Source organism: Cryptosporidium bovis (assembly GCF_009768925.1).
Source record: "Cryptosporidium bovis isolate 45015 chromosome Unknown contig_16, whole genome shotgun sequence".
Lineage (NCBI taxonomy): Eukaryota > Apicomplexa > Conoidasida > Eucoccidiorida > Cryptosporidiidae > Cryptosporidium > Cryptosporidium bovis.
In genome coordinates this window covers 1-27190 of record NW_027125032.1, presented here as the reverse complement: position 1 = coordinate 27190, position 27190 = coordinate 1, and the positions used below count along the sequence as shown (strand labels likewise).

Genomic DNA, 27190 nt, shown 5'->3' with positions numbered 1-27190 from the left:
CATCTACATTCTTGAGTTTGGTAATATTCATTTTAGCTATTGACTGGAGTTTCCTACTATTGAAGAATTGATAGTAGGTTATTACTGAGGGACAAAAACGGTAAAGTCTGCTTCAAAATATGACTGAAACAAGTATGGCTTTTGAAATAAACCTTTTTTGGACTTGAATGGAGGTATTGTTTTAGAGAAGTTTTGTTATCTCAGACAATGCATCTGAATTTACGCAACATACAACAGTGTATGATCTTCCCTTTAAGTTCTTAAATTATTTATTTTCAAAGATTTGTGCATGTACTGTCACGCATCGTTGGTCACTGATCTTTCTTTTAAAGTGTCTGAACGAGCTCAGTACGTGTGTTTTGATATGCCGTACCTACATGAGGTTTTGATTTTGAAAACAGAATTAGAAGCAATTCGAGAACTCTTTAAGTTCGTTGTTGGCGTTTGCGTTCCTTTAAGGGACTCGTGATTCAGCTCTTATTTTTCAGATTATCTTTTGAGACTTTTCGATATATAAAGGAAAGAAGTTTTCATGTTCTGTTATTGCGGTTCCGGTTGGCCAAACTTCTTCACTCAAATAAACGGGGTTACATGCGGTGTTTCGTTTATCTGAGAAATAGCGTATCACAATGGGCTCGGTGTTGGTTATGAATACAGGGGTCCAACGGAATGAGTTTTACGTCCACTTTAATTGCTGCATTTTTGACACAATTTTATGTTTGAAGTTATCCCCAGTGTTTTCATGTATGAAATTTTCACTACGAGATGAACAAGTAGTGATTTGTTCCACTCAAGTTACTTTGTTTCTCTCATTATTGAAGCTCTTTTTTCCAGGGAAATTGAGGTTTGATTCGATGTCTTGAAATTACGAGGGCATTTGCATATTGCAATATTTGGCCTCCTAAACTTGTACTTGTTTAATGCTAGTAGGTTTCGAGTTCTCTACATACAGGTCATTAATTACAGGCTTAAATGAAAAGAAAGAAAAACGGAATTGGTAGAGTGCAGTGGCTTACACGAGTTAATACACAATGGTGATGTCAACAAATTCAGGTATTTGAAAAAAAAAAAACAATTGGAATAGAAGACAACAATTTCCTCCATAAATGGAAAGTGAAGTTAAACTTATATTCCCTCTTTATCTTAGATATTCCTTCAAATAATTAAAAAGATAAAAATGAAAAAACTGACAAATAAATAAGTAATCTAACAAGTACTTTTCCCTAATGAGTATTAAAAATTCCACCAACAGAGACCCAGTCAAAACGAGAAAAAATACACATACAAGCACTTCACATACCAATTTTTTTAATCAGTTTTATGGAATAATTATTTTCTATTTTATCCATATTGACCTTTATTGTTCTGTACTATCTATACACTTTCCTCTGACATTTAGGTTGAAAAAAATTATTGCAAATATGATAAAAAGTTGTCCATTTACTGCATAAAATCAATATAACCCACTCCGAGAAACCCAAAAATTTCTCAGTAATCCCCACTATTATTATTAAAAAAATCTGCCAAATTCAAACCCCTTATTAAATATCAATTTTATATATATTAGTGAATAATCACCAAAACAAAAACTAATATTTGCGACCAAAAAAATAGTAAATAATATTCAGAACAGCGATAACATGGATTCTTCAATATTCAATGCTGTTTACTAATATTATTATAACGTTTTCTTATATAAAAAAACTATTGCCAACATATATATTCCTTTAAAACTGTAATTCAAAAATCTAATGTTTACAAAAGAAAAAAACCAATACAGAACTTTAGTATATGTTTTTTATCCTTATTTTACTTTACTAGTCCCCCAGTTGTCTTCTTTTATTTATTTATCTCGTAGAGAGCAAACTTAAAATCAGAAAATAGAGATGAAATGAAATGGAATGACGTATTTGTGCGACATGTAATAATACAAAAATGAATTGTACATATTGAGTGTGTAATATTAATATAACAAGTATATTATTATTATATTTTTAAATTCACCCACTCATACAACAGTTTGATCATTAATCTCTTTTGATTTATTTTTTCTATTATTTTTCTCAAAAGAGTACAAAAATTTAACGTAGGTCACACTTACAATAATTGCTGGAAAAACAAGCATCGTATTTACATCTCTAAATGACCATCCCTTATCACTTACAAGAGATACCAAGGTTTTCGTAAGGTAACCAACAGGGAATGATTGTAGAATTAAATTAATACCAACAAAAGTACATATAACTTTAGTTGGAATTGCAACAGCAAATAGTGAATAAGCTGCGCTAAAGAATGCTTCTTGGCTCGTTGTATATGCAATGAAAGTTAATACTTGATACGGTACAGCAGGCACTAATTTAAGTAGCGCACAAGAAATGAGTAGGGCACTTGGAACTAATGCTGATTTCCAAAGTCCAAAATTATCTACCAAGAAACCCTCTAATATTCCCAATATTGAACCGAACGGAGCTATGAATGTAAATATAGTTGACCAGAAATGCCCAACACTTTTCCTTTCTTTTTCAATAATTAAACCAGATATTTCTTCTATTTGTAAGGATAGTGTAGATACGTAGAAATTAACTGATACAACAAGGAACAATTCGAGTAAAAATTGGACAACAAATAATTTTGAGAAAATTTTATTATATAATGGAATAATCTTTGATGTTAACATTGATTTTGAATCAGAATTATCAACTTCGTAAGTGGGAACATTTAAGTTATTTTCGATTTTTTCACTAGGATTATTTCTTTGAATAATGTAAAAACCAAATTTTTTAAGTGAAAAACTACACTTATCACCAATTTGTATCGTATTGTTTGGCAATAGGAAGCTATAAATTATAAACAATCCTTGAATTATTCCCAACGGTAATAACACATTACTCATTGAAACTGACAAATTGTCATAGGCAATTTGAACAACTAAGAATGTTAATGACGAAAAACCATACAATGTTGATAGTGTTGATGCAACTACTGCCCTTCTATTTGGGAATAAATTTGCTAAATGAATAAATGACGGAATATATACACAACCACATATATTTTGCAATAAAGCACCATACCAAACATAATCTATATTCCCTTGTGGATTACCGTAGGCTATCATAAATGTTCCTAATGCTGAAAATGTTTGGCAAATACCCACAAATTTTGGTCCAAACAAATCCATTAATATTCCCAAAAATATAACTAAAAACATTTGTATTGAAATCACTGTTGACATCAAATTTGCTAAATAAACCTCTTCCTTCATACAAGGTAGTGATGGATCCTCACATAAAAATCTGTATGTACCTGATGACTTTATTACATTCGCTAAGGATTGCCAACCTAACATTATGCCTGAACTAACAAGCATTTGAAAGGACGCCATTATTATCATTACAATAGCTGTCTTTGATGTGTTGTCCTTTTCTAAAATCAATGGTTTTGATTCCAAATCTTTTTTAACATTCCCCATTTTAAAAAGAATTTCACTGGAATAACTTTAATTACTGTTATTGTTAAATTAAATCAATATGTATTTTTGTGTACAAGCAATCAATAATAATAAAAAAAGTACTTCCTCCTTTATTTTGTTTCGATAATAAACTTGAAGTTCGATAAAAATAATTTATATTTAAATTAAAAGTATAAATTTTAAGTGTATAATGTCTTTTTTTACTATAATATTATTTTTTATCTATATTGCTTTTTTTCAGTTGGCAATTTTCCCTCCTGTTTTTTTCTTTTTTTGCAATTTATTCAGGTCTTAATTTAACTTTTCTTATTAATAGATTTTTATGGCAATTTACTATATTATTATATTTTCAATACTATTTATTTAGGCGGGTCACTTTTAGATTTAATTTACCAACTTGAGAATATCAAAATGACTAAAATAGGGTATTACCATTGTTAACTTGTTCATAAATATGTTCTTTTTGCTTTGTATTTCAGCCCATCAGGAATGTTTTGTATATATTTAACCTAGTTGTCTCATCCTTATGAAATATTTGGAAGCATTCGTATTTGATGATGTAGCGCATATGGAATAAACGAAAAGTGTATTATATAATATCTACAAAAGTGTAATGGACTCTTTATATCTATTTTGCTACTACAAAATAGGTTGAAATATATAGTTTCTGTTTTCTACTCTCGTTAAGATATTGTGTAAACGTGAAATTCTTTTATTGTAACCGTATAAGCATAACATTAGTCTCTTGTGGCAATTTACTATAATAACTTACGATAGGTGTGATTCTTTAAGCGGAAAATTTGGTACCTATTTAAGTGTTATGTCTATATTAACATAAACGTAGATAATATCAACTCGAATTAGAATGACAAGTTATGAGTAAAAAAATGCCTTTTGATTTGCTTCATACACTGCTAAGAGCAATATTGCCCAAAATTTAATATTTTAGGTAAGTTTTATTATTGAAAATAAATATACAAAAAACATGTAAAAGCTATCTCCTATTTATTAAAAGAAGAAATTTATTCACTGCTTAAATGTCTTTGCCTAAGAAGGAACAGTAGTAAACTACTAAGTTAGAATTAAACAAATCCTATACAGTTTCTGAATCGGGTGAAGGTTTCATGTAAAAATGTATTAAATAATGTGAAATAATATTGTATATTGATTTAAAGCAAGAGTGATTTTAGCATACTAAGATATTTTGAATAATGTACAATATAAATCTTCGTATTTTTTTTTGTTGTTTATAACTACAATTAATCAACCATTGAAAAATAATCAACATATCACACTTTTCCCATCAGTATTAAATATCAATGATTTGCAAGAAACGAACAATAAGTAATATAATTTGTTACAGTCAAACCTTCATAACGAATCACTAATACCAAAAGAAGTTTCAAATGAATTTTTTTATATGTCAAGATCTAACTTTAAATAGGAATAATAACCTGAACACAAAACAAGTTTAAATATAAATTGCATAAATGCATTCATATTATTATCATTTTACATATTCCACTTCTATCCTCTCAAATAATCACACCATCCATACTTTCATTTTACTTGAACTTATCACAAAGAATTACATTAAATGCAATATTGGCGCCAAACGTATTGTAAAATATAGTAAACACGAAAATGGTATATTATTCATAAGTAATTTATCTTTGATATCTTTTAAATACCATATAATTTGAAAACTTAAGGCTCTTCAAACTTTTTCACAATTCTTTAATTCTGATTTGTGTGATTTTTAAACTACATTAGCACATTCATAATATTTATATAAGGTGAATAACACCGAAATACAATTAAGCATGTATTTATTTAAGGGGATTGAAATGGTTTTAGCGAGAGACTATCCTGTATTTAGAGGAATAACTCACAGCTTTCTTTTACCAGTTGGTGAGAAAGTACTTTTTAGAAACTTAGCAAGCAGAGGAGCGTCAAATCATTTCTTATTAAGAAACATTTTCTTTATAAAATATAAATATAAAAATCGAGTGAATTATTACAGTGGAAAAGAATTCAAAAACGGCATATCTGATTTAGAAGACTGTGAGGATAAATTCTCTAAAATATCGTTATTACAAGAGAGAATAAAGGTTCTGGAGGATGATGTCGAAAAGTATATAAACCAGGTTGAAGAGTGCAAGGGAAAGTATATTCGTTCTCTTGCAGAAAATGAAAATTTAAGACAAAGACATAAAAAGGATGTTGAATCGGCTAAGTTATATGCAATAAGCAACTTTGCTAAAGGACTTTTGGAAGTAGCAGACAATCTTTCTAAAGCTCTTTCTTTAATTGAAATTGACAAGGTAGATAAAAATTCACAACTTGCTAGCCTTTATAATGGAATAAGTATAACATCGCTCACTTTAAATAAGGTTTTAGAGGCAAATGGCGTAGTTAAATTTAGCTCCCTAGGGAAGCAATTCAATCCTAAGGAACATGAAGCTATTTTTGAAGTAATAGATTCGTCAAGACCTAGGGGACTTATATGTGAGGAACTTCAACCTGGATATAAAATTAAGGATCGAGTTTTAAGGGCTGCAAAAGTCGGCACCGTAAAGAATAAATAGTATTAATGGTATCGTTGTCAGATTATCCGGCATATTACATCTATTTATGTATTTTAGTCTAATAATTTCTCAACATTAAGTCATTTTAATCTACATATTTCTCATCATACAACTAAAAATTGGAAATAATAATATACTTACATATTTTACTGAACAAAATCCTGCCCTAATAAAACAAATGAAATTCCAGCGGAACAAAATAATTTTTTGGCAATGTTAAAATCACGTGTTCAAATTAAACTTTAAATTCAGATTAATTGAGTAATTATACAGAAAAAATAATTGACTGTTTTCAAACACAAATATTTACCGCGGATAATATTAACCTGTAAATTCAAACTAGCCGTAAAGTCGTTTATAGACAAAAAGAAGCGAAATGTATTGTGTCATTCATTTTGAAAGGAAGCAATATATTATTATTAGTTATTAAATAAACATTTCAATTATAATCTGCTTTGTTGGAACACTTATTAAGTTTAGAAATGAAAATAAATGATCTGGCCATTAACTATTTTTTTGACAACTAGTGTTACTGGTTTTCTAGTACTTGGACAGGCATCAAGATTCCTTCTTAACAATGAAAAGCTCGCAACCTCCGTTTCTTTGAATAAAATTTTGAGGAGAAGAATAAAAAACAAACTGCTATTTAAAACTAAAGGATTTGAGAACCCTATGACAATATTAGAGGCATATAAAATATTAAATGTTACTCCTATTTCATCGATTTCGAAAATAAGGGAATCACATAGGCAGCTTATGCTAAGAAACCATCCAGATAATGGTGGTTCTAATTATATTGCTTCAAAAGTAAATGAAGCAAAAGAATTAATTTGCAATGAAAAAAGGGATTATTACTGAATACAGTAACCAATTAATTGCATACACTATTTGAATGAAAAAAATGAAAATAAAAGTCAATTAATTAATTAACTAAAAATATATATATTTACCTATTTTATTTGAAATGGCCAATAGTAACGCTTTTTCATCTTTTTTTCTCAAAGCATAACTAATATAAATTTACTTTCATATATTTGTCGTTCCATGATCTTTATAATGTAAATTATGTGGTTTTTTCTTTTTTTTCAAATTGAATGTTAATGCTCTCACTTTCCGGAGTATAAAGAACAGTTTTATTTCTGTTTCTTTATTAATATAACATTGATATCACTTATTCTCCCTTATTTCACTTTTTTTTACAAACCAAGTGATAAAGTAGGAAGGTCACGAATTTAGACTTTATTTTAGAGATCCAACGAACTAATTAAATACAATAACAAGTTCAGAAAACACATGTAAACTAATTAGCTTTATTTCAAATCTTGTAATTATCTATTTTAAGCTTCTTAAGTATATAATCATTTTTGTAGCTCTGAACCGCATCATATTTAAGTTTTGGATCATTTAAAATGTCATTTAAAGTGATTTCAGCTACTACCTGTTGGATACTTTGACAACATTGAATCTTAGAGTAACATTATATATAATACCAGATTTAATAAAACAAGTAAAGAAGTAATATTAATTGTAACAAATTAAAACTATAAAACTTACTATCTTGTTAATTTGAATTTTCATTGAAAAAGAAGACAAAAATGAGTCATACGCAGTTCCTTCTAAAGTAGAGATTTGACTATGTTCAATGATCCTATTCATATTCTCCGTCATCTTATTGATACAGTCTCTAACTGTTTTTCTGCAATGTGCTTTCCCACTCATTATTCGTTGGAATGAAACAAGTAAACAATAAATAAGTAGTTAAAAATACAGTTGTTACTGTTAGTAAAGTTCCTTGTAGTAGATAGTCCAATAGTTTAGGCGGGAGCGGTTTGGTCTGCATAATTGATAATCTGATGTTGAATCAGAATAAGAGGATAGCTAGAGAAGTTGAGGAAAAAAATAATAATATTGAAAAAAAATATTAAAAGAAATTAACTTATATATTCTCCTCTACATAGAAGGTATATCTAGCTTTTCTTGAATTTATTTGAAACATACGCCTATGTAACCCAAAGGTATTAAATTCATCTAAAGATTTAAGCGCTAGTGAAAGATGAGTCAGAGAACATGTCCTCAGTGTTCGAGCACTAGTATTGAAGTTCATGAAGGAAGGGGTGAGACAATATGTACTAACTGTGGGACTGTTTTGGAGGAGAGCACGATGGTGGAGGGACTTCAGTTCAGTGAATGTTCAAATGGTTCAATGCAAATGGTTGGGCACTTTGTACCATCATCAGGGGTGAGAGGTTTTGCCCTTGTATATGGTAGCAGAGAAAGTAGAGAACATGTATTACAAAGAGGATACCATAATTTACAGAGAATAGCTGACCAACTTAGATTGTCAAGTAGTCACATTGAATCTGCACAAAGAGTATTTTTAATGGCAGTTCAAAGAAGTTTTACAATTGGAAGAAACAATTTACATGTTGCTTCCGCTTGTTTATACGCAATATGCAGAAGAGAAAAGACTCCACATATGTTAATTGATTTCAGCGATGTCCTACAAACTCCTGTTAAAGTTCTAGGACAGGTTTTTATGAAATTATTAAGACTTCTCAGATTGCATGTTCCAAATATAGATCCTTCCATGTTTATGGAAAGATTTGCAGCTCAAATGAATCTTGGTGATAAAACACATATGGTTGCTGCAACTGGAGTTAGAATAGTGCAGGCATTAACAAGAAATTGGATTACAACAGGAAGAAGACCTACAGGTCTTTGTGGAGCGGCACTGTTAATTTCAGCCAGATACCATGGAATACCAGTTAGTTCTACAGAAATTTCCCAGATAGTTAGGATATCATCTCCTACTCTTCTAAAACGTTTGGCTGAGTTCAAACACACATCAACAGCTCAACTAACTGCAGATGAATTTGAAAATGTTGATCTTCTTTCGCTTCCTATAATGAGAGGTCCTCCTTGTTTTGAAAAACACCGTCTCAAGAACAAAAATAAGTTACAGGCTATTTCTGAAGAAGAAAAATTGGCTATTACTGAAGAAAAGAACGAACGCGGAGAAAAAGCAGTTGAAAACGAACTTGTAGATGATATTTTCCGAAAGCAAAATGGTAGTGATTTCGCAAATATTGATAATACGAGCTTTGAATATCCCCAATATGATGATGAAAATCTTGATGAAATTGATAAAGAAGGAAAAGTTGGATATGTAAGGGATGGTTCTGATGGTCATGCAATTGAGGGTGGATTTGAGGAATTTTCTAAAGAAAAACTTTCCTTTCCAAAATTTTTAGGAGGAATTGAACTAGACATTAATCAAGATAAATTATGTGAAGATGAACCAACATCTCGAGATATTACAGTTATTGCTTCAAAATTAATAAACGCTTTTGACAAGGCAAAGGAAAGCGCTACTAAATCCACTTTAAACACGAAGAACAAAATAAGCAATGGTAATGAATATGACAATGAGTTCAAATGTACTAATAATAATGAAAAACAGGATAGTTGTAAAAACAGAAATTCAGATGAAGATGTTGAGGACAATCTTATTATTGACCCTTTGCATTTTTTATTCAAAGATTTAAGTGAATATAAATTATCAAGTAACGGATCTGAAGATTACTCTTCTCAAAAGAGTTTTATTTTCGCTGAAAATAATTCACGAGATATCTTTTCAGTATCAGATGTTTCTACAACCATTTCGTCAACTAGCAATGGAAACAGAGATGATATGGATGAGCTAGATAAAGATTGTGATAATGATGGTGGCTATGGTGATATTGAAGATAATTTGAACAAATATGTCGATTTCAGAAAGTCACTAAATTTAGATGATGGTTATTGTAACCCCCAAGAAAGCTTATCTAGTTCTGATGATTTAAGTGAAATAAGCGACTCGGAAATTAATGATTTATTACTAGATGAAGATGAGAAGGAGGCAAAAAGGCTTCTTTGGGACGAAATAACCATGGAAACCTTACCTCCTTCCTGGCTTAGAAAAATTAGCAAAGGAGATAGTGTAAAAGAAAACACTAACAAGAATGAAATAATCAAAACTTTAAATAATATGAAAACAGATTTGGCTATTGATATTAAGGTGAATACCGAACCTATGGTTGGAAATAGTAATCAAGATGAAACTAGCATTACTAGAATATCTATGTCTGATTTTTCAGATGATGAAAAAGATAAAACAAACCTACCTGTATCTAAGAAACGAAAGAAAGACACTCAAAGTAAGGAATCATCTAAGATGCAAAAATTGCAACCTGGTAATGCCATTGAAAGTGTCCTGATGGCTTTGAAAAAAACAAGTCCGGGTGCAACTAAACATGTAAATTCAGATACATTATCAAAACTTTTTACCGTTTTTTAAATATTAAAAGTTTAATATTAATCTTGTTTAAGCTCTACCGTCACATCCACAACGTTTGTTTAATTTCCTTTATTAGACCGACTGCTCATGAAAAAAATCAAAACCACTTAAGTTCGTATAATTATATTCATTATTTAATTAAAGTATAACATTTTATTATTTCATTTCTTAATTATTATTACTTTTGCATGCGAATATAAATTCGCAATGTTTCAATCCCAAGGACAACCCGCCGAAGGCGGGAATGACCTTTCAAACCTAATTTATTTTACGAATCTAAAAAGGACATGAGGGAACACTGTTCTATATAGCTAGTAATCGTTTAATTTTGGAAGTAACGTAATTCTATTGTTAGAATTTTCCTCGAAAAATTGTTTATTTAGTGAGATAAAAGTTAGCGTAGACAAATAGCAATTAAGATGACCGAGTATTCGGATGCATTTAAAGATGCAATACCTTCACACTTGAAAGAAATTAATTGCAAAAAGGGACAATTTGACAGGGATAATAGTAGCTGTAACACTATAAGTGCTATATCTGAACACTTTAAGAACTCATATTTAATTCGATATGATATAAAGAACAGTTCGGTACCTATAACTATTCCATTATTTGAGGAATTTTGTATCAGTGCAATACAACTTTCAAATTTGTACCACGTAGTACTTGGAAAGAATTTCATATGTACAATTTTAAAGAATGATATACTGAACAACACTAGGGACTCTCTCAATGTTTGGACGAATGAATCAAGCGGTGCTAAAACAGTGGAAGAATTTTTAAGATCTCAAATTGAAATTCATACACTAAATGGAATTGAATCAAATAATGGCAATGGAGTTGTTAAATTCCTGTGGGTAGTAAGGTCTATCAACTTCATCTTTAATTTTATTGAAAATATTATTTTTGTATCGGGGGAAGATCTCTATGAATCAATTTTAGATGCCTATAACCGTTCTCTTAGGCCTTATCATGGATTTACAAAGTACACAATTGCGATGATGGCAATTAAATTAGTTCCCAACAAAACAGAGTTAATTAATAATCTTGGATTTTCAGATATAGAAACAGGAATTAACGCTCTTAAAGAATTAATATATATCTCAAGACCTTGTATCTCCCATATAGATTTTCTTTTGGACAAATATAATTGCAACATTAAACATGTTGTTTAAAAAATGAAAAGCAGAATGAAGTACCTACTATCTACGTATTTCTACCAAATTCATATCTTTTAGTGTATATTATTCAATCGAATTATAATAATAATTATCCTACAAAGATTGTTGTTTATATTAATAACCTAGATTAATTATGTAACGAACAAGTAACCTATATTTTTAACTAGTCCGGATTTGTAATTTTTGTTTTACTTGCTCATCTTTTTGTGTATGTTTTCAATATGGAACTTAACGCAGTATCTCAAGAATTTGTCTAAAAGCAATTCAACGTGATGACGACCTACATGAGCAGGGAGAAATATTGGTCGTAATGAGCCCGCAAAAGAGTTGTGAGATGATTTAGCTTTTTCCTCTTTCTCCCCTTTAACATTCATATCCAAATTCAGACGAATTATTATCGAGCCTGGATGATCAAATATCCCCTTTAAATCAGGAAACTCGTTCTCATTTAGCATGTGTCTTGGAATTCTAAACGGGTGAAATTCTTTCCCCTCTTCTAAATCAGAAGGTCTTTCCAATGATTGAAGCAGCATGCATACCGTCTTTATGGAAAACTCTCTACATCTTATAGTATCGTTCAATGGTAATTTATGTAGCAAGTAAAGATAATTACTGTAAGCACAATTAAATCTATATATTGGTGGAAAATTCTCATCTATAACCTCATTATCCAAGATTATTGGACCCTTTCTATAGCGAGAAAGCTCAACTCCGGGGAATCCCGCATGAATAACTCTCAAAGGGTTCCTAGATCTTACTGAAAAAAGAAAATCTTTAACGCTGTTCGAAATTTGCCACATTTTCCTTGGAAATCTAATTTCATCTTCCATGTTGTTTACCTCTGTATATTCCACATATTCCTCTCCATTATTAACAGTTTCCAAGTCTTCTCCAACTTTTTTCTTTCCCCTGGCTGCTCTATTAAAATCACCTTTTGGGTTTCTATATAAAAGGGTATTAGTAATTTTATTTTCATCATATCCACAAATTCCATATGAGTTAAACAATGTCTTCATTATACTATCCTTGTTTGGATTCACTGATAAAGTTAAATAATCATCCTGAACCTTCATTTTTGTATAATCTTGATAACTAACTGTCTTGATATCAACATCAGATTTGTTTATTCTTGTTGTCTTCATTGCACAAATAAAAAAACCACCGGTGTTCTCTTGATGAGGAGATATTCTTAAACACTTCCTAAGTTCAGTTTTTATTTGTTCACATTTTGGTGGAAACATAGAAGGAAATATCGTTTCCCTAGAATGAAAAGGCACTTGCTCATAATCATCAAAAAATTCTTTTGTTGTATCTGAATTATCCTCATCACTTTTCAAGTAATTAGAATTATCACTTTGTGCTTCTTTTCTATTCTTTTTCTGTTTATATTTTTCCTTTTTAATCTGTTTTTTTGGTACAGGCACCTTCCACATAGATAAACCTCTTCCAAATCTTGTTTTTAAAATAACGTCTCTTGAAACTTCAGAAATTTTCTCCGGATCTAGTATCTCAACCTTGATCTTCCCTTCCAAAGAACTAATTGCAGAAGCAACTACTGCCTCGTTTTCCAATGGATTTAAAGAACATGTACAATAAACCAAGATACCGTCTTCGGGCTTAAGTAAACTAAGAGCTCTTAAAAGTATATTTCTTTGAAGCCTATGCAAACCAATCGAAAAACTAGCCGACCACTTTGGGAACAAATTAGGATTTTTTCTCAGGGTACCATCACTGCTACAGGGAACGTCACAAAGTATTCTATCGAAATAAAACTTTTTTAAAACTTTTACTTGACTTTCTTCACTTGTGCTTTCTTCTAAGTTACCAAGCTCACTACTCATAGGTTTGTCATCTAAATACAAATCTGGGAAATGATCTGCAGAATGTGTTGTTACAATTAAGGAAGGTGAATTCAAGTGTCTCGTATGATGAATAAGCATATGTGCTCGTCTCGTATCTAAGTCGTTTGCAATAATAATACCCTTAGGAAATTTATTTTCATTATAACAATTCTCTGTCTGAAATATTTCAATTATTTGAGAAGTTTTACTCCCTGGAGCTGAACACATGTCCAAAACGGTATGTATTGGCTTTATATCTAAAAACAAAACCGGAAGCATGCTAACTGCTTCTTGACGTAAAATACTTCCTCCATCGCTCATTAAAACCAACTTAGAGTGAAATTCCTTCGAAATACCTGAAGATCTCCTCAATTTATCCCTGGATTTAACTATTTGATAAGCCAAACTTTTTGGATACCAATGTATTTTTTTCAATAAAAACTCTTTCTCGTTATCGGCAGATTTCTCTCCATTATCATTGATATCAACTTTTTCCATCTCCTTCATAAGCTCTTTAACAGATTCTGAATAGGGACTTGCATCCACTATTCTGAATGTTGAAGGAAGATCTGTCTTGAGGCATTCAATAAATTCACTCCATTCTTCATCAAGAACTATTTTTTGTGTTCGATAATAGTTCTCAAAAGCTTTACTTTCTCTGACCAAATTTGAATATCCACATACAGTCATGTTCTCTGGTGACAAAATTTACAAATAGATTATTAATTATTAAATTATTAGGATCTGCCTTTTAAATGGCCTCTTTGACAATTATTACTGGCGCCAGTCTTGTGGTTCAACAATATTGACTGAATTATAAAAACATATGTATTAATAATGAATATGAATAATTATTAAACACACTCAAAAAACTATTTGCACCTCTTTGTAATCCTACTCTAAGTTTACTTACTCATTCGTAAACTAATGTTCTATAGTTCAACCGCTATAAGAACGTTTCAACCAAATTGTTTCCAGGGTCTTTTTTTACTTAGGTTTAGACAAACACTCTCTATCAGCTTTTTGGCTATTTCTTGAAATTAAGCTTCGTTTTAGACAAAATAAAAACAAAACACTAATAAGGACTCGTTATTTTTAAAAATATATATATTTGACAAAACATCATACGAATTTTAATTTGAACTTCTTTGGAATTGTATTTAAGATTTATAAAGGTTAGATATATAAATTTTTAATTTTAAAATCTTACAAATCATTTTTAGATCACAATTTATTCTCTAAAAATGAGTGTGGAACAGTAACAATGATATTATAAAAGTTCCACACCTATATTATTATTATTGTCCCACACTCATTTTTACAAAACTTTTTGTTTACATTCTTCCACAAACAATATGGAAAATGGGTTGTTAAATATTGATGAAAATATTTGTTCACGCTGGAAAAAGTTTTTTTTAATTTAACTGCTATCTAAGTCACTAGTTCTCAATGAAATTAGTCAAGTATAACAAAACTCAAGGGTAGTTGATCTCATGTAACTATATTTGTATATTATAAATCAAATTTCGATTTATTAGTATAATAAGCGAAGCGAATAAATACTTTTATCTAACATTAAGGGATATAAAATTTGGTAATCCAGTAGAAATGAAATTTTTAATACTAATTATTGCATTTAAAAGAATAATAGAATGTCTTTCACAAACACAACCTGCAGAATATTCGACCCATGACTATACCAATCAGTTTGCTTCCCATTTTAGACAACCATACAGTACTGTAGTTGTTACGGGAAAACAAGGACCTGATTACTTCAGCTCTTTATATGCATATCCTCAGTATCCCCAACTTTTGACACCGTGTAGCCATATGTATCCGTTAAGTATTTTAATAGGGAATACAAAAAGCACAAGTGGGTTTTCGGTGGAATTTTCATGCAATACCGATTTTTTAAAAGATTCAGTGGTTTTGAGAGGTAGTTACTCTGATTTAAAAATTAATTCAACTGCAATACTTGAAGGAGCGTGTACATACTTTGCTTCCTATTTGAATATGGCAACTTCTTCAGTTTTCCAAACTAATTCGTTTGTGAACATTACATATTTAATTCCAGCCTCAATAGTCTCACATACTCTTTCACTAGTTCCAACTTCAAATGCAATTTTAGGGACAATACCAAAAATAAATTGGATAAACGGCCACCTTTATGGAAGAAGGACATATGATCTTCCAGCATATTTGAATTTAGCAGCTGATTTTGACGGAACTTTTACTCTCCCAATAAATTATAAAATCTTTCTCCCTGATGATGTATTACCTGGAGTAACAGTAAGGGGTGATAATATTTCTAGATTATTTTTAGATCAATTTAATATAACCCTCACTCATGGAAACTATACAACACAAAATGAAGTGTTAAACGACATTATTGAACCTGAAACTCACTTAAGTTCACATTTATCTGGCTATCTTCCTATAGTTGTTCCAACAGTGGCAATTTTACCTATTACAATTTATCAGGATTGGAAAAAGGATGAAAATAGAATTGTTCCATGGTGGGGAGCAAGCAATATACCAATTGGATTCTCTCCACTCAGAATTTTACCACCATCAAATCTTCCAAAGTCAAGTTCAAATTACAATGGAAACAATAGTGATTGTAGAAGCAATTTTGAGTTTTACTATCCTAAACCATTTGGTTCGAATTACAACCAATCTAATTTCAGGGAATCTCTCGAACTTATTAAAAATACTTCCGAAACAAATAGATACTTCTTAAATACTTTACAAGGCACTTTCTTCTTTAACAAAGTACCATACTCTCTCGGTGAAAATGTAAATGATCAGCTCGCTAATGTAATTCCTCCATATAAATTTCTAGAAACAAATTTTATTGGTGGTTGTTTCTATAACGGGACGTTTCCTTTAGTTTCAAATGAGCTCGGGATAGGATTCAAAGCTGGATCTCTCTGCCATGTAGATTCTACAGAAACTTATCCTACCTCTAATAGTCCTTTTTATCCACCTCCTCTAAAATACTCCGGATCCCTAACACAGCCAGAGCATATGGTTGGAACAATTACGTCTATAAGTCAATTTATAAGGTACTCAGTTAATGGTAAATTATCGCAAAATTCACCAACTAGTCTTAAACCATATAATTTGAAATATCCAGGTATTGGAATTTCTCAATCAATAATTTACAATATATATCATGCAGGACCAAGATTTTTAGTAACTGCTCCATTTAATGTGTATGAAAATTCAGATATTAATATATCGTTTAACTATTTTTCATTAGGTGAACCCTATGTTCTCAGAATGTTTGGGCAATATGGAAATTCTGGAACAGCAATGAGTTGTAGATCACCAAGATTCGTTCCGAGAAGTCAAGATGTTGAAGGAATTAAGGTTAATTGGCTTTGTTTTAAACCAAAAAAAACCGTAACCCAACAGCAGGCAGCAACGGAAATAAAAAATGCAGTCACTGGAAGCTGTAAAATTGATGATACTAAGATAGAAGCTTGTAATAGTAATCCAATAACAAGTGAAACATGGTCCCTTAACCTACCAAACACAGCCTATGATAAAACAAAAATAGCAATGATTGTGCAAAATGTTACAGATATTAATTTCCCCAAAGCATTTAAATCATATTCAGATGCTGGATCCTGGTTCAGAATTACTGTTTTAAACGACAATCCATACAACGAAACATGGTATCCATATAGTTTTTGTAATGTTATTCCAATACTACCAATTGTACCAATATCAATTCCACAAATTATCAAGTTGTCATCAACTATTCAACCTTGGGATCATTTTCAAGATTCTATTTATTCAAGATACATATCTACAAATGGGAATACTTCTATATCAGTTGAAATGTCATTGGAATCAGATACTTCACTTTCTACTTCAACACAAATATACCTGACCGCATTTGCTCTCTGTCAGAATCTACAAACTATACAGCTAAAGGTATTTCCAGATAAAGTCGCTCTATCAAACATAAATATGTATGGCTCAATACCTGTTACAGCTGAAGTTCCTCCAATAGGAATCAATCTAAGAAGTAATGTTGACTGCTATGTTAATTTTTATGCCAGTTTTAATCAGCCATATAATTCAAAAATAGGAACATTCAGCAGTTTTGGTGGGGCTGCTCCTGCTTCGCCTGTAAGTGGTGTTACTATGTTTTCTTATTATGTGGTAGTTGATACACCTCCTTATATTGGTACTATTAACACTTTTCCACCAGATCCTTCAAAGTCAGTTCTCACTGATGCCATATTCTTTTCAATAGAAAAGATTTTATATCAATCTGAATCTCAGTCTGGAGTTTTTCCAACAGTAGGAATAATAGCCTCCTCTTCAATTATTTTGGATACAAATTCAACCGTTCTGCTATTGGGAGACTCTCTCCAATCTCTACCTCAAGTTATAAGACTTCCATCAACATCTAAAATGTGGTACATTTACTTCAGAGCACAGACATTTTCAAATAGTGGTTGTAGTATTCCGTGTAGTTCAGAAATGAAACTTAAACCATCATTTTTTGCACATTGGTGTACTAATGGGTCGATAGAAGCACAAATTTGCCCTAAACAAGTTATAAATATGTCAGACGGTGATAGTGAGGATGTTATAATGGATGCAATTGCCACCGTCCTTAATAATATAACATACTATTCATTAAATGAAGCTTTTCAGCTTATAACTGGTTTATTTTATCAACCCGTCACCCAAAAACTCGTTTGGAACGACTATTTCAAATTACTTTACGAAAAAATCCTTGATCCACAACTTCAAGTTCCATATTCCTTGGATTTTTCCGCATCCAGGCTACAACAATTGTTCATTTTAAAAAGAATTCTGCAAGTTGCTAATGAAACACCATCTTTGGAAATTGACACATTGTCACCCATAGATATACTCCCAAATTCCACTTTAAATGCAGAATGCTCTAATAACATAGGCACAAAGTATCTTCTCCTTGATATAATTGATCTTCTTTTATCTACTAATAGCGAAATAGGCTCCACACTAAATCCAAGTAATGAACTTATGTCCACTTTACTAAGGGGAATAGAAGCTGTAGCAAATAGATTCTCTTTTTGGAACAATGGGCAAAATGAGTCTCTTTCTTATATTGGAGAACATTCTAAGATTGAGGTTAATATAAAATCAACCTCATTCTTCTCAGCTTATTCCGGAATCGATTTGGGATCCTTTAAATTTAAGTATTTGACAAAATTGGATTTTAGAGAACTGCATTTAATTGATTCTTATTATATGAAATTAAATCGAAAGTATTATTACAACACACAAGAGGTTATTTCAAATTGTTCAAATTCTGTTTTTACTCTCTCTTCTACATTAATTGGATCAGAGAAATTGTATTCCTCATTATATGCTATTGCTCAAATGGATCTTAGCTCATTACTCTTAGAACCAGGAGTTTACGTTGGTTCTTCAGCTTTAATGTGGTGTTCAGTTGATTATCGTGCCTACAACATGCTTCAGCAGGTCGAATTTTCTTTTGAAATACCTACAAAAGATGAGCTTGACCTTACTCAAATGCTTTGTGCTGCAAATATAAATAAATCATGGGAAACAAGCTCATGTAGAACAACATATGCAATTTCGGGGCAGAATTCAAAAGAAGTAACAAAGTTCCAATGTTCCTGTAATGCCATTTCAGATTATGCTCTTATTGGAATCCCAAAACTAGTCAAATACAATAACTCAGATGGAGCATATGATCCATTTTCACCTTCTATTAATAAACCTTGGGGAGGTTTTGATAATTCTCTCGAAAGCCTTGGAAGTAATGTGACACTTATATTTGATATAGTTAACTCTTCTTACTCTGGATTTGTATCAATATTTGATGAAGCAGATGGAATAAGTGCTGATAAAGTTGACTTCTCTATTCTTGGAAACAATAAGGGACTCAGGGGAACATATACCCAAGAGGGAAGAGAAGAAAAAAATTCATTCGGGATTGAATGGGGTATTAATGAGACTCAGAAACTATACGATATATCAAACACTAAGAAACTATATTCTATTAACAGCAATTACTTAGTTTGGGGACCTACAAAAAATTCAACAAACAGTCAGAATAATACAATTATCAGCAACACTTTCCTCTAAAATGTTTTGACTAAAAATGTATCAAAACAATAAATATTAACTATTTATCTAAAATAGGCGTTTGTTTTATCAATGTTTATTATTATTTTTTAATATTTAATCAAAATCACATTTATTTGTTTTTTTCACGATTTTATTTATGCTTCAATCTTGTCTTCCCAATATAAACAGGATTTAAATATGTAATCCAAACTAAAAGTTACAATACTGTACTCCAAAATATATCAATTAAGAAACAAATGCCTACTCGAATTAATATTTTACGGTCTTCAGATAATTCTCAATATTTGTATAATAAACATCTTCTCGTTTCCTCACTAATTTTTGAATAGAACAAGAAAGTATGTCATTTGGTTATTAATATTGAAGACGCAAATTATATTACGCTTACAGGGTACATTATATTTTTACAAATACGAGACAAAAAAAATTCCATGTTAAACTGACAAATTCTGAATGAAATTTAGATGAATTCATCTTGAACAGAAACAGAAATTTTGGTTAATTTACTTTTATTCTTGGGCCTCTAGTAGGGCTTCAGAGTTGCAGCATTCGGTTAAATAAGCCTCAAATCCATCTAACCTTTGTTTAACTGACAAAAGCTCAATTAAATTGCTCCATTGATCTCTAATATAACTTAAAATTCTTAGGAAATGCGAAACAACTTCTGTTATACCCGTAAATCTTCCATAACCCATATTTCCATCAAGATATCCAGGTATAACTAAGAAATCAATGAGATAGTAACTGAAATAGCGAGTTACACTTGAAATTGAATCGACAAACATAATATGTTTGTACATTCTGAAACTGTTTTCTCTTACATTAATAAAAAGTTTCCTTATTGTAAGTAAATCTTCATTGCTTACACTCGTACTTTCCGAGTAAATTAATCTCTTCCTATAAGATGCCTCTAAAACTTGGTTCTCATACTCTATACTTGGGAGTTTAATACCTGCAATCAACAGTGGAATGTAACATAATAATTCAAAACTTATTGATGCAAATAAAAGTGAGAAAGTGTGAGAACCAAAAAAAGGAACATATGGTAATTCTCTTCCATAAATAATAATCAAACGGGAAAAGGCAATTGCTCTGCAAAGCCAGTAAAATGCTTCAAGAGCTATTGATTCTAATATTACAGTGAATCTTTGACAATCTTCTTGTACACGTTGCGAAGCACCTTCTATTCTCCTCAAATATTCCCACTTTGAAACGTAATGATTATTTAAAGCCGTTCTCCATTTAAATGCAATAAAGTTACCCAATAAAGATCTTACTGAATTACAAAGAGATACACCTGCTATTTCGATAAAGAAAAAGTAATATAAAAAATTCATAAAGTCTTCTCTGGTCGCCTTTTTTATTCCTGGCTTTGGATTTAATAAGCTTTGCATACTATCAGTGAAGTATTGATACAAGTAGTTTGAGTATGTATCAAAGAAACACTCAGCAAATGCAAATACAAATATTAAAAACCATCCGAGATATGCCCATAATGCATACCTTCTGTCTGCAAAGAATTGGCTAAACATCTTCTCTTTCTATTTACAGATAATAAAAACTTTAAGACACTCAAAAATAAAATATTAAAATAATTTCCTCTTAAATTAAGTTTGAACTGATTCCATTTTATTCTAAATTTCTATTTTATTGTAATGAGTGGTTTTCTGGGAAAAAAATTAATTTAAACATGCCGGGAACGGGTCTAAATATAATATTGGGTAAATTGTGGATTGCATCTATTTTCAGAAGCAATCCCGCCGGGTATCAAAAGTGTGCAAAACATTGTCAAAATAAATCAGTTAAAAACAAGAAAAGAATAATCTTCTCGTTATTTGTATTAATTTAAAGTATTGTTACATTATTGTTCAATTAAAGAAGCTGTAGTACTATAGTTTCAGTCATTGATTAAAATAGAAAGTAAACCCATATCGGTAATTGAAATTTGAAGTACTTTATAATCAAACAAAGAGATAAAATAATAAATAAATTCGAACATTTGTATTTAGAACAGAAATAAAATAAGATGATTGGACCATTTTTCTGGAATAAGAAATATTTTCTTAGGTGTTACCCACCATTAATAGTGATCACTGTATTGTTATGGTATGAAACGGACATAGGAATTAAATTACTAAAAGTTCTTGGAGAAATTCAGCAAATGGTTTCTGATTGTGAATATGGTAGTCATAAATATAAATTGGATGATTTTATTAATTTTGCAGTATCAAGACTACTTCCAAGTTTTTTCATTATCACAGGAATGAGATGTTTCTCGAGTTATTTAGTTAATGTGTTTGTATTTTACTGGAGACAAGCATTAACTGAGTATTACATTAAGAGTTGGAATTATATTTGCGAAGTTGAGGGAGCATCTCAGAGAATTCAAGAGGACACTGCTAAGTGGGCAAAAGAACTTCGTCTTTGTTCATTCGAAATTTTAAATGCCCTGTTAACATTTTTTAAGATCATACCTGAGTTGATTGCGATGTCAACTTCTATTCCAGAAATTTTAATAATTGGAAAGGTAAAAAATGGAATAATTTACCCACCGTTCATTATTCTTGCAGTTGAATTGTTAATTATCGCAGCTTCAAGTTACAAACTTCCATATTTGCATTTCGAAAATCAAAAACTTGAAGCAAGGTACAGGAAAGTGCTTGCATTAAATGAGGATGAAGAAGGTGCAGTTGAGAGGGAAGAATTAGAGAAAGTTTACGGTGAATTAACGAGAAATTATTACCGTACATTCAAGTTTACATTCCCATTTCTGTATTTGAGTGTCATGACAAACGATTTTGGTTACTTTTCGGGACCCGTTTTTCTATGGCCATCTTTCTTTCACGAATCAATGACTGTTGAAGATTATTCGACGGTTTCGAGATTTTTAAGCAGAATGTTTAGGATATTTCTTATTATTCAAGCAAGATGGAGGGGATTCACCGAACTCATTTCTGTTTACAGAAGGCTTTCTGACTTTGAAGAACGCATTAATATAGCCAAAAAGGATGGAGTACAACCGACTGAAATAGATCTGGACTAAATCCGTTTCCTTTGATTTTGCTATAAGAGCATAAATCAAGAATGTTATTTGATTAAACTGGACGAAAATAAAACATTTGTAAATCTTTTATTCATGATGAATATAAATTTGTTTCCTTATTCTTGAGGAGTATAAATTATTATTTACATATTTAACGGAGGTTAAAAATTGAATTTACTTTCACTATTTGAAACAAAATTTCAGAGGCAGAAAAGTATCCCGGTAAACAGACAAAAGATAGATAACTATGTATACTTTTATTAACATTACATCTAAAGGATATTAGTACTGGATATTAACACCACTTTTAGGTATAATTTGTTATTTTAAGTCTCAAATAGTGTGTTAGAAAGTTTTTGTTTTAATGTAATATAATTAACACCCGAGTCCTAGCGCCACGTTTTTCTTGAAATTTGTAAAAAATTCGATAACAGTATTTTAGTGAGTCAAAACAAAGTTAGCTTCGTTTTTCACTTAGAATTATAATATTTATGCGTCGAAGATGGGCATTTAACCTACAGAATGTTATTTTTTTGTTGGTTTGTAATGTTTAATGTGCAACAGTAACATTTTATTTTCTGTTGAAATCTGAAGTATTTCCATATTTGATAAATTTAGGTTTGAAGTAAAAAATAAAATAATGATACGGTTGAAATAATATCAAATAAATAATAAATTATCTCTTATTACTGTGAGTATTGGGGCGATCTTGAAGTTTATATAAATGTCCTATTATTAGAAATAATACGAACATCTTAATACTATTCTACTCTATTGATTTCCGTTCTCTCGTTAATGTTAGATTCAAATTTGTTAGTATTAAATTGACTTTAAATCGATCTATGTAAGAAAATAATAAATTATTACTTGATATATATTTTACGTGTTTATTTTTACATCATTGAAGAGTAAGCACATTTTTTTAATTAAACAGGTGATTTCTAACTAGTGAACAAAGTTTCAAACTGAACATACGTTCTAAATAACTTACGAACTACTTGAATTTTGCGTGCCAACTATCCAATATAGGTGTTTAGATAGATACATATAGTGAAATAATTTAGATATGACATAAAACTCGTATTACTATTAAGACAAGACAGATTAATAAAATATTCAGACATGATCAAAATAACTTAAGAATTATATTAACGCACTACACTGTTCACACTACCACATCCTAATTAAATACCCCAATTATTTCTAAAAAAATTTGACTTTACTGTCTTTATCTAAACCAATACTATTCCCCATGAATATGACATATATTACAACCAGTAAATTCAGTCGAATAGATTCAAATTTATGAAATAAAACGCCATTAATGCATCATACATTTGTACTTGCATCAAAATGGATATTGGATTAAATATATTTCGCAGGTAAATCAAACTTCCCGATAAAATAAACACACAAAATCATACAAGTTAGCCCAAATTTTTTGTTTAAATACAGTTTTCTCTTTTAAAAAAACAAACACAACATAGCCAAGAATTTTAATTACACAAATAGAATATCATTTATGGTTTTTTGCGATCAGTTCCAGGGAACTCATCAGATATCCTTGATAAGGCAATATCAACGATTTCATCGACATTACCTGAAATAATTATCCTAAGACCAAGAACATTTGTAGTGAATGCCTTCATTTCATCAATTCCCATTAAGCCATCAAAAATAGAATATGAAAAATCTACTTCTTCACCTTTGCAATTAATTAACCCATTTCTCATTCCAATAGTACATCTTGTATTAATCTTTATTGGAATACCATAGTAAAAATTTTCAGAGTTAAATATTAAATATGTTCTCTCAAATGTAAACAATTCCATTGACTGTTGGTCATCAGCTACTTTATGAGGCTCTAGTTTTGGATTTGAAATTTTTACAGTCCCAACAAATTGTATATAACTAGATCCTGGATAAGTGTAAACTTGATCTCTGTTATAATCAAAATTGCCTGGTATTAAATAAGTATATTTTTTACTTAGATATGTCGGTATATTTGGAATTCCACTCAGTTTATAGTGTTTCACTGTCAATGTAGTCTGCCCTCTAGTAATTGTGCCATCTCCTCCAACTTCACAATGGCTTATAGGGTGTTTATCTAAAGGTGCTCCTCCACTAGTTAACGATGAATCCTGACCAATTGTGAAACTACCGAATGTTTTTGAAGCAATTTTTATTCCAGAACTCTCTTCTTGAGTACCTTTCTCAATCACTTTGCATTTATTTAAATATAGGCTAAACTCTTCAAATATTATGGTAAAGTGACCATCTTTATTTGATATGGCTATTTTGTCATTAGAACTTATGTCTAAAACCAAAAATATATCACTTTTTTTCTCATATAATATTAGTCCAGACATTTGTTTCGGAGAATACTCAAGATATACTGACAACAGGAATGGTATTTTTGTACCAGGGCCAGATTCTTTGACAAAAACAAGAAACAATTCATTATAAATAGTTTCACCTTCGATTTCAAAGGAATCAGGAAGCCTTTGAGCAGAAATGCTTTTAATTTCTTTTTTAAAATTTGAATTTGAAGACATTTCAATAAGCGAAAAAAGGAAAAACAGAATCAATAATTTGAATATATTACTTATATTTAAACAACAATTTCGCATTTCGCCAGACAAAATAAGTAGTATATGTAACTTATTATTTTAAATAAAGAATTATTTAAAATAAAACTCCAGAATTGTAAACAATTTTCGACTCGTGAAAAATATCTAGTTACCAGTACAGAAGGCGGGGTTTTCTACTTCACAACTTTTGGGGCTTAAATATTACATTAACTATAATGTCCAATATATTCATTAGATTTTGCGGTAACTATAAAGTAATATTTTGATCTGTATCTACAGATAATTCAATTGCAATACAAACAAATATTTCTAACCTTGATTTTTTTTTGAATAATGTTTATATGCTGAACTAAGAATTTAAAGGAAATTTAGACACTTGTTTGTTTAATAATAACGAGTATTTCAGAATATATAAAATTTAAGTATCAACTTCTCTAATATTTTGTTCAGCTTGCCATAAATATCATTCAGACATAGTGATTATATTTTTTTATTAGAAACATTCATATGGGCTCAGATTTAACCGCCTGTTCTTAAGACTAGTTTTTTCACTTAAGTAAGATCAATATATAACTTTTTCTATTCTATTAGCATAGTATAAAATCCCATCACTGGAATAAATTGGCAATTGTGTGTAATTATAAACAGTTAATTCACTACACAACAATTTAACAAGGGTATTATTACTATGAAGTTTGATTAATTAGTGTCCCCCAACTCATAAATTCAGTCCAAAAAAAATAAATTATATTTTCAGATTGTCAAGTATGGAAATTTAATTAAATTTAAATAGTTGTTTAACAGTGAAGACGGAAGAATTTTGTTGACAATTAAATATGTCAATATAAGTGACTAAGTTGTTATATATATACATGTGATAATGAGGTATGAAAATTATAATCTTTGTTTAAATTAATATGAAACAGTTAATATTATAGCAAATTAATCAATAAATGATGTTTCAAATTTTTAATTTGGTTCATTAATGCATTTGTGTAGGTATTATTACTCTTATTATTTCAGATCATACAAAAAAAAATCACATTCGCCGTTTTAGTTTTATTCTATTTTCTAACTTGGGCTTTAACACAAAAATAGCAGGTCTGCAACTATAGTATAAATCAAAATAAGAAAGTAACAAATATATAATTACACAAATTCATCTCGAAGTAGAATTTTGATTTTTAATAGGAAGTTGATTATTCTCTTCTAAAGTTGAAAAAAATTGATTCTAATTTAAGTAGATTTCTTTTTTTTAATTGTAAATACTATTCAGGATTTTTAGCTTGTGGTTTATATATTCTCTTAATTAGAATTGCTCGGTTCGTTCTCATCATTCTGGGTGGTAGCATTATTTTCATTTTGATTTCAATTATGATTTGGACAACCGGGATTATTTGATTCATTTTTTTCATTTATAAATGTTATCTGCATTAGGTTCATCCCATTTACTAATATTGTCAGGTGGTTTTGGTTCATTTTTATTTTTTAAGCGGAAAAATTCTGAAAAACCCCTTTGAAATTTATAAAATCTAGATTTGTCTTCTTTTTGGAGAGTTATTCACCAGTCCCACTTTTATCAGAACTAGCTGATATATGTATATTTTTGTTTTTGACAGTGTTTACATTCACGCTAGATTTTTCATCACCAGTAATTTAACTAAAATTGTTAGACTTTTTCTTTCTAAAAACTACTCTATACTTAAGTAAAATGAGCAACTTTATCTTTACGCTTCTTCCACTTTAAATGAGTGAAGGCATGTAAATAGTTTGCTAAATCCACGACTTACGGATCTCTTCTTTTTGGTAAAGACAATTTCACCATCCTCATCAAAACTTGTGTTTTACCTCTTCTTTTGATGGATCACTGGTTGGTTGGTTGTTACCAGATCCGGATCATTCTTGACTATGATCGTCACTATCATATTTTTGATTATTTGTCCGGGTTGTTTGTGTGATCGATACTTTTCTTCTTCTGTTTCCCCTTCATTGTAGATCATTTATAATAATTAATTTTT

At 30.2% G+C, this 27190-nt stretch overlaps 11 protein-coding genes across 11 annotated transcripts; 6 read left to right on the top strand and 5 right to left on the bottom strand.

Moving 5' to 3' along the window:
* Nucleotides 1–2008: 2008 nt before the first annotated feature.
* FG379_000751 (uncharacterized protein) lies at nucleotides 2009–3469 on the bottom strand (the record flags this gene model as incomplete). The annotated part of the gene is made up of 1 exon (XM_067326161.1): nucleotides 2009–3469. The coding sequence occupies one exon, from the start codon at nucleotides 3467–3469 to the stop codon at nucleotides 2009–2011; it is 1461 nt and encodes a 486-aa protein (XP_067182846.1).
* Nucleotides 3470–5316: 1847 nt separating this feature from the next.
* FG379_000740 (co-chaperone) lies at nucleotides 5317–6057 on the top strand (the record flags this gene model as incomplete). The annotated part of the gene is made up of 1 exon (XM_067326150.1): nucleotides 5317–6057. One exon carries the CDS (start codon nucleotides 5317–5319, stop codon nucleotides 6055–6057), a length of 741 nt encoding a protein of 246 aa, XP_067182835.1.
* Nucleotides 6058–6549: 492 nt separating this feature from the next.
* Nucleotides 6550–6915, top strand: FG379_000848 (chaperone DNAj domain chaperone; the record flags this gene model as incomplete). Its single annotated transcript, XM_067326258.1, has 1 exon — nucleotides 6550–6915. One exon carries the CDS (start codon nucleotides 6550–6552, stop codon nucleotides 6913–6915), a length of 366 nt encoding a protein of 121 aa, XP_067182943.1.
* A 457-nt stretch (nucleotides 6916–7372) lies between these two features.
* FG379_000837 (uncharacterized protein) lies at nucleotides 7373–7776 on the bottom strand (the record flags this gene model as incomplete). The annotated part of the gene is made up of 2 exons (XM_067326247.1): nucleotides 7373–7522; nucleotides 7612–7776. 2 exons carry the CDS (start codon nucleotides 7774–7776, stop codon nucleotides 7373–7375), a joined length of 315 nt encoding a protein of 104 aa, XP_067182932.1.
* A 334-nt stretch (nucleotides 7777–8110) lies between these two features.
* On the top strand, nucleotides 8111–10393 carry FG379_000826 (transcription factor IIIb subunit; the record flags this gene model as incomplete). Its single annotated transcript, XM_067326236.1, has 1 exon — nucleotides 8111–10393. One exon carries the CDS (start codon nucleotides 8111–8113, stop codon nucleotides 10391–10393), a length of 2283 nt encoding a protein of 760 aa, XP_067182921.1.
* A 419-nt stretch (nucleotides 10394–10812) lies between these two features.
* On the top strand, nucleotides 10813–11568 carry FG379_000815 (glycolipid transfer; the record flags this gene model as incomplete). Its single annotated transcript, XM_067326225.1, has 1 exon — nucleotides 10813–11568. The coding sequence occupies one exon, from the start codon at nucleotides 10813–10815 to the stop codon at nucleotides 11566–11568; it is 756 nt and encodes a 251-aa protein (XP_067182910.1).
* A 194-nt stretch (nucleotides 11569–11762) lies between these two features.
* FG379_000804 (uncharacterized protein) lies at nucleotides 11763–14105 on the bottom strand (the record flags this gene model as incomplete). Its single annotated transcript, XM_067326214.1, has 1 exon — nucleotides 11763–14105. One exon carries the CDS (start codon nucleotides 14103–14105, stop codon nucleotides 11763–11765), a length of 2343 nt encoding a protein of 780 aa, XP_067182899.1.
* A 918-nt stretch (nucleotides 14106–15023) lies between these two features.
* Nucleotides 15024–19535, top strand: FG379_000793 (uncharacterized protein; the record flags this gene model as incomplete). Its single annotated transcript, XM_067326203.1, has 1 exon — nucleotides 15024–19535. One exon carries the CDS (start codon nucleotides 15024–15026, stop codon nucleotides 19533–19535), a length of 4512 nt encoding a protein of 1503 aa, XP_067182888.1.
* A 512-nt stretch (nucleotides 19536–20047) lies between these two features.
* On the bottom strand, nucleotides 20048–21070 carry FG379_000782 (sensitivity to microcin B17; the record flags this gene model as incomplete). The annotated part of the gene is made up of 1 exon (XM_067326192.1): nucleotides 20048–21070. One exon carries the CDS (start codon nucleotides 21068–21070, stop codon nucleotides 20048–20050), a length of 1023 nt encoding a protein of 340 aa, XP_067182877.1.
* A 494-nt stretch (nucleotides 21071–21564) lies between these two features.
* FG379_000771 (transport protein) lies at nucleotides 21565–22581 on the top strand (the record flags this gene model as incomplete). The annotated part of the gene is made up of 1 exon (XM_067326181.1): nucleotides 21565–22581. The coding sequence occupies one exon, from the start codon at nucleotides 21565–21567 to the stop codon at nucleotides 22579–22581; it is 1017 nt and encodes a 338-aa protein (XP_067182866.1).
* Nucleotides 22582–24101: 1520 nt separating this feature from the next.
* On the bottom strand, nucleotides 24102–25136 carry FG379_000739 (uncharacterized protein; the record flags this gene model as incomplete). The annotated part of the gene is made up of 1 exon (XM_067326149.1): nucleotides 24102–25136. One exon carries the CDS (start codon nucleotides 25134–25136, stop codon nucleotides 24102–24104), a length of 1035 nt encoding a protein of 344 aa, XP_067182834.1.
* Between the last annotated feature and the right edge of the window lie 2054 nt (nucleotides 25137–27190).